This window comes from Morone saxatilis, unplaced genomic scaffold, assembly GCF_004916995.1.
Source record: "Morone saxatilis isolate NCDOM2014 unplaced genomic scaffold, NCSU_SB_2.0 Contig16, whole genome shotgun sequence".
NCBI lineage: Eukaryota > Metazoa > Chordata > Actinopteri > Moronidae > Morone > Morone saxatilis.
Window position 1 is genome coordinate 7,788,002 of NW_023339718.1, and position 12,599 is coordinate 7,800,600.

At 41.1% G+C, this 12,599-nt stretch overlaps 1 protein-coding gene across 1 annotated transcript in view; it reads right to left on the reverse strand.

The window, feature by feature from the left end:
* Positions 1-261: 261 nt before the first annotated feature.
* The window catches only part of trpm3 (transient receptor potential cation channel, subfamily M, member 3), a 130,853-nt gene continuing 118,515 nt past the window's right edge, over positions 262-12,599 (reverse strand). The window contains exons 18-26 of the mRNA XM_035658207.1: positions 11,091-11,231; positions 8,737-8,865; positions 7,811-8,062; positions 6,549-6,723; positions 5,861-5,989; positions 4,087-4,237; positions 3,244-3,437; positions 2,958-3,090; positions 262-2,456 (exon numbers count right to left, since the gene is read on the reverse strand). Of these exons, the coding sequence (XP_035514100.1) occupies positions 836-2,456; positions 2,958-3,090; positions 3,244-3,437; positions 4,087-4,237; positions 5,861-5,989; positions 6,549-6,723; positions 7,811-8,062; positions 8,737-8,865; positions 11,091-11,231 (2,925 nt within the window). The 3' untranslated portion in view covers positions 262-835. The remainder of the gene's footprint in view (positions 2,457-2,957; positions 3,091-3,243; positions 3,438-4,086; positions 4,238-5,860; positions 5,990-6,548; positions 6,724-7,810; positions 8,063-8,736; positions 8,866-11,090; positions 11,232-12,599) is intronic.

Consider the following 12,599-nt stretch of genomic DNA (forward strand, 5'->3'; position numbering starts at 1 on the left):
ATTATGCTACAAAACGCAAAGACAAAGGCAAATTTGATAATCCTTTGAAAAAGAGATAAATATTCATTATTTGAAAGGTGTATTTGTGTATCGAGAGGTAAGTTGTTGCCATGTTACTGCAATCATTTCCAGTGCAACCAAGAGGAGAAATAGTTCCTGATGGTTTCAAACACTTCATTAATTCTTATATGAAGCAGCCTGAAACATTAGCCTCTTTCTGTTTGCTAGTGCTGGGGTCTTACAGAGTGGAGTTAGTATTATATGAAAAGAGGAAAATGTATTTAAAGTTTTAAGACAGTAATGACTCTATGCTGAAGACAAATTGACAAAATGAGGTGGCTGTTTTTCTTCTCCTCTCTTTGTCTCTCAGACCTAACAGTTTCTACCATATAATGCAGCTAGGAGTAACAGTATACTTTCTCTGACTAACGTGATTGATATGTGATGTAACACAGTGACAGATGTCTACTTGACATAAAGGTGGTGGGTGGAAGACATACAGTACAAATACACCTTCCATTGCCATAACACCCCATTGAGAGTTACTTAGCTACAAGAGGAGGTAAAAACTACTCTAGATTCATAGCTCTTTGTTTATGACTGGTGTACAGTAGGACCCCTACATCTCCCATCCTTACAGGGTAAAGTTGCCCTCCAGCACTGACTATGAATAAACTTGTACGACCTTTTCTAACCTAAAACGTAAGTGAAAAAACTGTAGATCTGGTCCAGATCAGTATCTATGGACAACTTCACCCTGCATTTACTTTTGCACTTGGCCACTTCATTCCTCCCTGGTCCTATCAGTGTGTGAGTGTGCTGACCAGTGTTCTTGTCACGTGTAGTTTTGTCTATCAAAGCTGCGGAAAGCTGATGGTGTGGCCAGCTTTCTCATGGAGAGGCTGTCAGTCTTGGCTGTTTCAGGCCGTGCTCCAGACTTGCTCCTGAGGAAGGGGTTTCTGGTTCCTGCCAGACCCCGGCCCCCCGGCCCAGGCCCCCTGTCTGCCCCCAGACCCGGTCCCCTCTCCATCCTCTCACTCACCGACAGGCTCTTCCGGTGCGGAGGGGCCAGCGTGAGGGAAGGATGGGAGTCGTCTGAGGAGCAGCTGTTTGCTCGCTCCAGCCTGGAGAAGGGGGAGCAGAGAGGGGCCCCACTGGGCCCACTAAGGCCCCCTAGACGAGGGGTATCAGGGGCTGGAATCAGGTCCTCAGGGTCCTCTGGATCAGACTCCGTGTGACTAAGCTCTGCCTCTCTCTCTGGGTGAGAGGAACCAATGTCTGACGGCTTATCAAAGGGGAATGAGGTGGATCCTCCAGGGGAGTGTGAGCGTTCTGCAGGAGTGTATGGGGCTGAGACACAGCGTGTATCGATGCAGTCAGTGATGCTGGTGTACTCTGCAGCTTTTACCTGGACTCCTGCCCCCAGTCCGCTATAGCAGCCTCGTGGTGTGAACATCAGGCTGTGGGACTTGACCAGAGTGGGCTCATCCAGGAATGCTGTGCCTGTTGTAGAGAGGTAGCGGCTACTCTTAGAGCGCTCAAGCAGCCCTGCTGAGGGAGGTGGGGATGGTTCCATGTCCCACGGAGGTAAAGTGGTGTCTGGTAAGAGGTGGGCCGAGCACAATGACAAATCAGCAGCTGCACTGTCGTCAAACATGGCTCCAGCTGTTCCGCTGCTGCCTGCACCACCCTCCGAGTGCCTGTCGCCCATACCGCTGGTGGCAATGCTGCTGAAGTCCCGGCCTCCCGGCAGCACCGTCTCTATGATATCTGATTGTAGCGAGGAGTCTCTCTGGAGCTGTGGGACCACACGGAGAGGATCCAGAAAGACTTCCGAAGGCCCCACCTCCTCAGAAGTTGAGACATAGATATCAATGCATGACGATGGACGGTGCTGCTGGGAGACCGACAGCGTTGCCAGGGGGAGGGGCTTAGACTCCTTGGGGGCGGCACTTGAGGATACTGATTGGGAGCTGTTGGCTCGGTGGAGACTGAGTGAGCGTTCTTTGAAGAAGCTCTCAGCTCGTTCAGCTCCACTTGCACGTTCACCACCACGACCACCTCCAACATAAAATGAGTGGCTTCTTGTCCGTGTAGTCATGCTAGTAGGAGAGGGAGGAGACATGGAGCCCTCCGCTGTTCCCTCCAGAGCCTCCTGCAGGCGGTAGGCATTCCCTTCTGTGCTGTTAAAGCTGCTTTGACGGAGGATGTATGCTGCCTCTGGGCACTCACCCTGGCGCAGTATGTATGCTGAGTCTGTGCAGTCAGATGAAGTCCGGGAACGTACTTTGTTGACCTCCCCACGCTCAACACCTGTTACACGCTCCAGTGCTACAGCAATTCGTCCAATCAGCTCCTCCATTTGGGCCAAACGAATGTCAACCGTCTGCAGTGAGGCCTTCATGAAGTGTTCCCTTTCATTGACTTCCTCCAGACGCATTGCCATATTCTCCACCCTGATAGAGAAGGAAGGAAAGAAAAGACTCAATAGGGAAAAATGGTGGAGAAAGAGAGCGAGAGACCATCACACTGACAAAAGAAACCGAGAAAACACAAAAATCACAACATATAGTATTCTACATTTAGAAGTTGACTGCAAATACGGACGCAAATAACTGAATGCACTTTGGTACGTACATTGAAAGCTTGTGGTTTAGACTGCTGATAAATGTGAGCTTGGTTTTGACCTGTGTGCTGCCCATATAAGCAGTTATAGTCCAATTACTTGTGGTTAAATAAAAATAAAAGACAGCAGTCATTGATGTTCCTTAAAATCTTTCAGCTCATATGAGAAAATAAGAAAAATTATATGCTTGAAATGAGCACTATAACGGTTCTGTCACTTCCTCTATCTAACTGGTAGACAGAGCACTGCACTTATTTATATACCACTTTTCTACAGGCTGAAAGATTGAGGTAGAATGCACATACAAGTTTTCTGTGTGGACATGTCTGACCTTTCAGAAGTGACTCTGATCCTCTCATCATTAGAGGAGTGGAATCGATCATCTTTCTCCCTGAAGTATTCTTCTATGCATTGCTCCTCGAAGTCGTGGACTTTCTTCAGCTCATCCTCTGTGATGAAAAGTTCTGTGGATGAAAGAATTAATGTTACAGTGTTATATTTAACCGTTTGGTTAATAGTATAATAGTAGCAAAATATATAAGACTGTTACAGCACTAAAACAAAATATTAATTTACAGTGAATTTAAATTACAACTGCTGTTCACACTGCAACTCACTCAGTCCATAGTCTCTCTCGTCATCGTCATGCTTGCGCCAGCGACAACACAGATGTTTGAGGACCATAGTTATGTGACTGAAGATGATGAGGGGTGGAGGAAGGACAGGGCGCTCATGGAAGGTCATAATTAGCTGGTAGCGCTGGAACTTCCAAACCTGGTTGGAGATGGACTTCACTTCGAAGAATGTATTACTATGATGACAGACAGAGACAGACAGAAGTGCCACACGAACCAAGAAATATTACATCCACTGAAACTGAAACTAAACTGAATCAAGTCATCAGTGAGTCATCACTGATAGTATACAGATTGATGAACTGTTCCTTCACTTAACATGCTGCTGCACTGCAGAGAGTATATGGAGATTAAAATAAATGCAGCAGCCAACACTATAAATGGTTGCTGTAATGTGATTAAACATTTAATTTAACTGTTGTTGTTTTTTTGTGCACTTTTTGGTAATTATCCTGACAAATGTGAGGAAGAGGATGATCGTCTTTGCTACATGGATTATTCAGAGGTACAATAACAAGATCATTACAATGATAATGTCTCTGTGGAAGAAGCACAGTCCCATTCTGTAATACAATTAGCTAGCAGCCTCTAATATGTGCAGCTTACCAGTCGCCCAAACCGAAACTACGGTAATTTATCTTTTTCTCTCACACATGAACCTCAAGAAAAGTCCACAGGCAGTTATATCTATTTTCTCTGCAAAGGTTTGGTGATAGTTTTGGAGATGGGGGGGAATAATTTCTATCCTCATACTGCCTAAATACGTGGCCTGAGATGTCTGTAAAGCAGTGCACAGCAGAGCTAAAATCATTTGAGTTTACGTACTTGAACACAGCTATGAGTAGGTTGACCAGCAGTATGTTAGCCACCAGCAGATAGCAGGCCATGATGGCTGGGACAATCCAGGCCCCGGTCTTACATGGAGGCAGGGCCACCACCGCCCCATCCTCTGTAGTGATGTTCTGCCCACAGGGGGCTGCACACCGCCACATAACAAACAAACACATACAAGTTAATACAAAGTTAACTATGTTTGTAGATAGAGACTTGAATCCATTATGAATAACACTGTAGTAGAAATTTGTAGATGCACAACAAATTTGAAAGACATGCAGACGCATAACATAAACAGAAGATGCAATATATAGTAAAAAAAAATGTTTTTTAATTTAAGCAACTTAAAATAAAAAAAACATAAAACATTCAAGCACATACTGTACACAGAGTTACAAGACAACAACAAACAAAGAGACAAGCAGACCTGAAAATACCAAACAAAATGCATAACTATATAGTTTGCAAACAAACAAGAAGCATAATTTATCTTTATGCTTCTTAAAGAGGGGACTGGAAAGAGTGGACATTATAATGGTAGGGGCTCATGTTCAGAAATGTGCATCTTAAAACAAAATACACAAAAAAATGCATTCATCATGTCTCGTCACAATTCGTGTTCCCAATATATTTAAACATGTAGTTGATGTTTGAAATATATTGTCACATATGTGTGCCATAGCTTCATTCAGCAATGGTTGATTGCTTTGAATCATTTGAAATGTATTTAGGATACATAGTATGTTTTTTCCATCTGTGATGGTTCAGTTGCTGTGACTTATCTGGGGAACATTCAGCATTTGTTCTTGGTTTGTTTGCCTTTGAGATTCATTCTAGTCATGCTCATCGTTGCTAGATGTTCAATTGTTTCACACAATGCAGCCCAAAGACAGAGAACTGAAGTAATTTTTCTATTTTGTTTTTATTTTTACCTTCAAAAAATTTGGATCAAAAACTCTGACAACTGAACCACGTGAAAAAACAGATTGAAGATGATGAAAGGTGGCTGACTCATACAGTATATTCTGGTGTGGATGTGTGTATGTTTGTATTTTCTTCCTGTATGGTGTGGTATACATATGTAATTCAATGCTTACTTATGTTAAATGTTGGCTGTATTGGTAGAAATATTATGTTGCAATTGCTCCAGTGAGAAGCTGAGCCGGCGTAAAGGGAGGGTGATATGGTTTAGGTGACAGACGGTGTTGACATGGCAGGGTCACTTCTTCAAATGAAACTAATTGAAAGTCAAGGAACAAAATATGTGGAAGAAACATCAAGGGAATATCAAACTTTTTAAACTTTGATAGTTCCTCTTGATGTGACAACTGTCCAAAAAATCAAAGACCATAATAAACACATTTGAAAAGTGCTACTGCCATGTAACAGTGCCATTTGCCAGCAAGTGCCAAAATTAGTAAGGGTAAAGTTGCTTTCAAGCTATAACCTTGGGTCAAGCTACTTGTTTGTCAGTCAAAGATGTGGAGAAAATAGGCAGTCTCACTGAATCAAGCCATCATACTCCTTAAACTCTGTTAAACAAGTATTTAAAGAAAATGCTGTTTAGATACAGTAGCTGACCCAAGATACCAAAAACACATGATGGCAACTTTAACCTTAAAGCGTTTGGAGCCGCATGCACACTTTTGTCTCAAGTGGCCTCTAGTGGTAGGAGTGGGCATGACATGGTGGTAATGTGAGGATGATGAAGGAGAGGTGAGATAGGTGGATGTGGTTAAATTGAAGTCTATATCTATTGATTTACTGGGAGTTTGACTGCACTGGGAAATGTGGAATGGACCGTTACTACGCCAGCTTCCGTGAGTTCGAAAGTAATTTTCGACCAGCCAGAGTTTTTCATTCAGCCTGTGCTGTAACTTCCTACTATGCATATCTGAAACAAAGAATGAAAACATTATTTCAGATCTCTTCTCTTTGGGCCACTCCTCACATTCTGTACACACCATCATATACACTACCATACAGAAAGACAACAGAACAGCACACGAATGCACTCTCGCTCTCAAGACATTTTCCCAGACACTGCTCACAGTCTATGTTGATTTATTGATTGATTATCAAATGTCTACATGGTATAAAATAATGTAGAGACAGAAAAGATCAAGACAAACTGACAAATGTATGTCCTGATGTAAGAAGTCGAGTAACTTGACAGCAAGATTATGCAGATATGGTGATACAAAATGTCCTTATACTCAATATGATGTAATTTGTATTGTAGTAGAGTGTTTTAATATGCATGTTTTATAAAAAGACGTCTTCCAGTAATATATTAACCTGTGGAGGAATGAAAATTAAATGTAATTCTGCACTGAGATAGGTGCGTATTTGGTCACATTACTTGCATCTGTCTTCAGAGTCAGGAACTATTCTCCCCTGAAGTAACAAAAATTAAGTTTATTCAAAAGCTCTGACACTGGCCCTGAACTTACGGTCAATCTGGTCAGCAAACACCTCTCCGTAGATCATCCAGTAAGGCATGAAGAAGATGTTCCTAGCTAGCATCCAGGACGGGTCTTCATTAGGGTGGAGGATGGCTTGACGTGCCACCCCAAAACTCATCAGCACCACCAACATGATGATCACAAAATACATCATGTCGATCATCTGACAGAGGGAAGGGGGGAGGGGAGTAGAGGAGGATTGTCAAAGAGAGAAGGGAAGGGGTGAGTGGTTTGAGAAGAGAAAAAAATGGGGAGCAGTTGGTAAGAATGTTTGTACGATGATAAAACGAGAAGTAATGAATTAACTAAAGAAAGCAGTAATGAGGCAAAACAAGAGAACAGGAGGGGAGTGTGTTGGTCTGTTACAGCTGGAGAAGCAGCTTAAAAGTTTGATGAATGCACTTTTTGATTATTATAACTCTCAAAGCCTTGGTTGATCAATCAAACTTCAATTTAATTAGCTCTGGAATGAAACCTAAACTCAATATTTAAAATGCACTTAATTTAGGTTAATCCCAGAGAACGGACAAACCAAACACTGGCTGTAGATAGGGCATTTCACTTTTTTAGAAGTTTTGCAGACACCATAATTTCTACTACACACGCCTGTTCTCATTCCCAGGTCATCAAATAAAGACGCGAGCAGTATTCAGTTAGTTACTCCTAGATACCACTAAATCCTACACATTGGATCTTTAAAAGCCAAATGAAAGCTATATTGTAATTATTATTACTTAAAATCAAGAGGTGCATACCAATTTGACTGAAAATCACTATAATAATAGTTTTTTCTCTCTAATTACTGATTTTAATATCAAAGAGAGTTTGCATCAAGTGATCCATAGCCCATGTCAAAGACAGGCACACATCAGACAGATACAGATTTAGGCGTTTGATCCCTTTTTTAGTTTTGTCTTCATGTATGTATCAGAGGCTCTGATCTTGTGCTCGTTGAGATCAAACAATAAGGTTTAGAGGCACAGAAGCTCTATTAGGACCAAACCTGCACACCACATACAAATGAAACCTTTGTAATCATAGGACTCTGTGAACTCTGATAATCGGTATGGATCATGCTAAGTAAGGTCAGAAGGCTGAAAAAGTCCAACATCAATAAAGAATACATAATGGGGAGAGAATGAGAAATACTGTACATAAAAAAGAAAATTCACACACTCACACACATACATGCACGCACACACATCATCATCATCATCATCATCATCATCAACAACCATGCCTCTTCTCACCATCTTGCCAATCATCATCACATAGGGACCCAGGTACTTGTTGACCCCAAAGATGTCCAGCAGCCGAATGTACCAATAGATGATGTTGACGCAATAGATGACCCGCCCGTAGCTCATGAGCGGTGGCTCCTGGAGACGCAGAACCATGCCAACGGAGAATATAAGGATGGCCATGAGGTCTGTGATGTTCCAGTACTCCTGAAGCCACACCTTCACCTTCTGTAACAACTTCCCCGGCTCTGACATCAGGATCTGGAAGAGGGAAATTAGTTGAGAAAAGGAAAGGAAGCTGAGAATGCTCAAATGCAGGACTGATCGAAAGATTTGTCAATAAATGCAGAAACTGAAGGGGAAAGTGAGCCTGAAAATTGATTAAGATAGAAGAGCAGAAAAATAGAAATGCATTATAACATGACCACCATAAGAGGGCAGTATGAGTTCACCAATCAGGGCATCTAGCAGATGTCTGAGGAGGCATTGTTGTGCAGCTGAGAATGATGTGACATAATGATTAATGCATTTCATACACTTACAGTACAAACACAGCCACAGAGTGAGGCTGAACTAGATCTCATATGGCCACATATCGCATTTTCTATTTAGTCTTTTTGTTTTCTTAATTTTCCCATCCGTCTCATATCTTCATTTCCCCTTGCTTTCTCTTTCCCCATGACTCTTTCCTTTGCTTACCCTCCAATGATCACAGTTTTTCCTATTTATTATGAGCTGTTTGGTGATATAGACATAATGTTTACCCTCTGCCCTTTACCACAGAACTCATTGAATTAAACTATAGCCAACATTAGGGTTGATGAGCTTTGTGTATTCGGTTCACTGGGTAGTGGTGAATAATTGATTATTGTGTCTTCACTATAGTTGTGCATGGTGCACATTTGCATGTAGCCACAGCTTAGGATCTGTGGTACCTCTCTCATCTTCTCAATGCCGTTGGTGAAGATGTAAGCAATGACGATCCACTCTTGAGGAGAGGGCCACAGGTCCATCTTGACCAAGACAATGTAGTTGAACAACATCAGGTAGCCCACGTACGCCATCTATGTAAAAACACAACAGCAGAGGGAAATCAGCAGGGACACATGTATGGCTATGTGCTTGTGTGATTTTCCAATATTAGCAAACTGCACATCAATAAAGTTCAATTATCTTTATGCAACTGGCTCAAAGGGCTACTGTGAAAATGTTTTTTGTGTGAAACTGCTCAAATTAAATAGTTATTCAGGGAATGATTGACCCTCATTACACCTCCCTTTCAAGCAGATTTTCAGATCTGATAATAGAGATTTAATGTCAAGACACTTGATTGCTGCACCTCCACAATTGGCCTGAAAATGTCCATTATGTGTCTCCCATGGCTCTACAGTATCTATTTAAATAGATGTCAGCTGTCCAGTTCAGTTTTTCCTGCGCTTATTTGTGCACTGTGGCTCATCACGATGCAGAAAAGATACTTTTTTTTTTTTAAAGTACTTTTTTGGGGTCTTTTTATTGCCTTTATGATAGTGACAGCTGGAGAGAGACAGGAAAGAGGGGCATAGAGAGGGGATGACACGCAGCAAAGGGCCACAGGTCGGATTCAAGCCCTGGGCCGCTGCAGCAAGGACTCAGCCTCAGTACATGGGCCACTATCACAATGCAAGTCTGACCATCTAAAGATTATGCCTGGAGGACCTGGCAGAAATGTATTCAAAATCAATTGTGTTTTTCCTATTCACAGTTCCTGACACTACTGGATTACAATCATATATTTGACATTTTTTATTCGCAATTAATGATCCAATATCCCTATACTTAGGACTTATACTGAACGAATGTAATGCAAAATCGTGAACTATTTCTACCTTTACATTTGAAACAATAACAAATAGCTTTAACATATATTCAAATTATAGATTCAATAAACTACAACACACTGGGGATGGATACTCTTGTAGTCCATGATTGAATCAGGAATTCCAGTGATGTAAGCAGGTAAAATGATTTTTAATATTGTGTGACCAAGATTGTCCTTCATGGACCAGTGTGTATGATGTATTGGCATTTAGCGGCATTTGAATACAGCTTGCCTTCCAAGTATGTAGGAGAAACTACGGTGACTGCAAAAACAAATGCTTCACCTAGAGCCCAGTGTTTGGTTTGTCTGTTCTGGGCTACTGTAAAAAATATGGGGGTTCAACATGGTGACCTCCATAAAGGCTCACCCTGTAGACAAAAAACGTCTCATTATAACATAATGAAAAGACAACACTTCTTATTTTCAGGTGATTATACACTAATGAAAACATACCTATAAATATTGTATTCCATTTCTGATAATAGATCCCCCTGAATGTTACACACTGGACCTTTCAGTCCCACATGCACAGTTCGTCTGTATTATAAGTTTGACTGATATTATTATAAACAGGGCAGCGCTCTACAGCGGATCTGGTAATGAGGTAAAGTCCACATATTGACCCTGAGAAAATCCAGCATCTGTTTTAGGAGAGCAATAATGACATTCACAGTAGAATGTTTTTCTTTAACCTGAAGGGCAAGAAGGAGCAGTGAAGAAGGAGAAGAGGGGGGTAAATCACACAAGAGAGAATAGCATGAGACAAAAGGGAGCCGAAACATTTTCTCAGCATAAATAAACAGTGAAATCCCTGCTGGTGATGTAAAGAGATGTTTTCACTGGGCAAGCAAACTGAAGGAGCCCAAGATGGCGTATGGGAAACAAAGGATCAGCTTATACCAAACATTACACACATGCTCAGAGGCAGATACTGTACAAAACACAAGCTGTACACAGACTTCAACGAGAATCTAGATGAACAGTGCCGTATAAAAACTGTAAAGACACGCATTGTACATTCTAAAACCAAACTTTAAATCAAATAATATTTACTTAATGTAATATTTCAATATGGTAATATATTAATTATAGCATAGTGCCATAACTGTGAGGTTTCAGTGTGTGTTTACACTGTGAAGACCTCCTTGTTTGTTCTTCAATCCCTTTCTCTCCCTCACTCGCCTGTAGTTTTCTCACCATGTTGCTCCCATCACTCTCCCCATCTTTTTCACACTAAACTTTCACACCCGAGTAAAGCTGGGTAATGACAGGGTGGAACAGCGGCTTAATGACAAAAGAGGCACTGTGGCAGTAGACGCTAACGGCAGGGAACAAGGAATTGATGCTATTGCAGAAATACAGTAAGCACTGACAGTGCCAGCAGGAAGCTGAGAGTATGTAGGTGGTGTTGCTGAAGCTGACACTGACCGTATGGAACCAGAACTTGACAATTGGAGCATTGTAGAACTCGTATATTTTGCGTCCCAAGGGGATGAGGCGGTGGCGGTTCTGAACCTCGTCAACATCCTTCTTTCTGGATGTCTCTGTGGTTACCTTTCCCAGCATTGCCTGGGGGAATGTACACCCCACATGGAGCGAGGGAGGAATTAAAAGGTGTGAAGGATAAAAGGATGGAGAGAGTGGGGGAAATTCAGACAGAGGATGGAGATGGAGACAGTACGTGGAAGGGAGGAGGTGGGATGGGAAGAGTTGAATAACAGAAAGAAAAAATGGGAAAAGAGGAGGAGGGGGAGAGGGTTACATTATGGCTACTGCACAGTTTAAATATCATAATAAAAGAAGCAAGCACAGGCAATGTCATCATTCCAAAATGTGAAATGTGTGTTTGACGTGGAGTGTTGGGTGAAGGCTGGTAACACAGTATGACGCAGACACAGACACTCATGGATTGTGTCTCAGACAACAATTAAGAGACAGAAGAGAGGCAAGATAATGACAGAAAGAAGACAGAAACAGAAAAAAGGAAAAAGATAAGACATAGATATCTCATTTAAATCTGTGACACATTTCCTTATCCATGAGAGATGGTACGGAGCCCACTGTTTTTATGGTGTCATGGTCTTAATGTCAAAGCAACACCAGACCTCTGAGGGAGTTAATTCATGGAATTGTATTGTATGTCAAGAAGTACAGCCTACTGCCCTACAAAGGCAAAAAACAAACTACATATTTGGGCAAAATTTAGTTATAACCTGTATCTGACTTTCTGACGTCGGTTTTATTAAATTGAACTATATTATGCCATAGTAATATGTAATTTCTGTGAAAGCTTTTTAAATTTGCAATGACTTAAAATCTGTGTGCTGTAGGACTCATTATTGCACTCCCTGCAGTCTCTGCCATAGAAAGACAGCGACCTAGACAGCTTAAGTAAGAGGGCTATATCAAGTGAAAGCTAGCTTGGAGGATAGAAGTTCAGTTATTAATTCTGTGAATGAAAATAAAAATAATAAAAATAAATAAATAAATAATATTTTTTTTTATTGAACACTTTGATTATTCAGTTTAAATCAATTTATGAAAACAGAAGGGAAAAAACAGCTAAACTCCTTCTAAAGGTAGCTACCTTAGCAGATCTCAATAGCTGACATTATTTGACTCTAGTGAATTTTATGTAAATTAGTGGTTAAGCTACCACTAAATCACATACTTCAATGTATTAAAATCGTAAATTTATGTATCATGTATCATTATGTATCACCAACTGAAACCCTCTAACTCAATACTTATTCCAATAAGCTATGGATTAAATAATCAAAATCAAATGAAAGTAAATTTTCTAGTTAAAATGGATAAAAAAGCTGAGAGAACACATTTCTCTGAGTATTCAGTTTAGTTTATACAAAGGTATTTGCGTTTGGTAGGTATTGTGTTAAGACTATAGCTATTATTTTTCTGGGTAAAATAAGAAAAAGA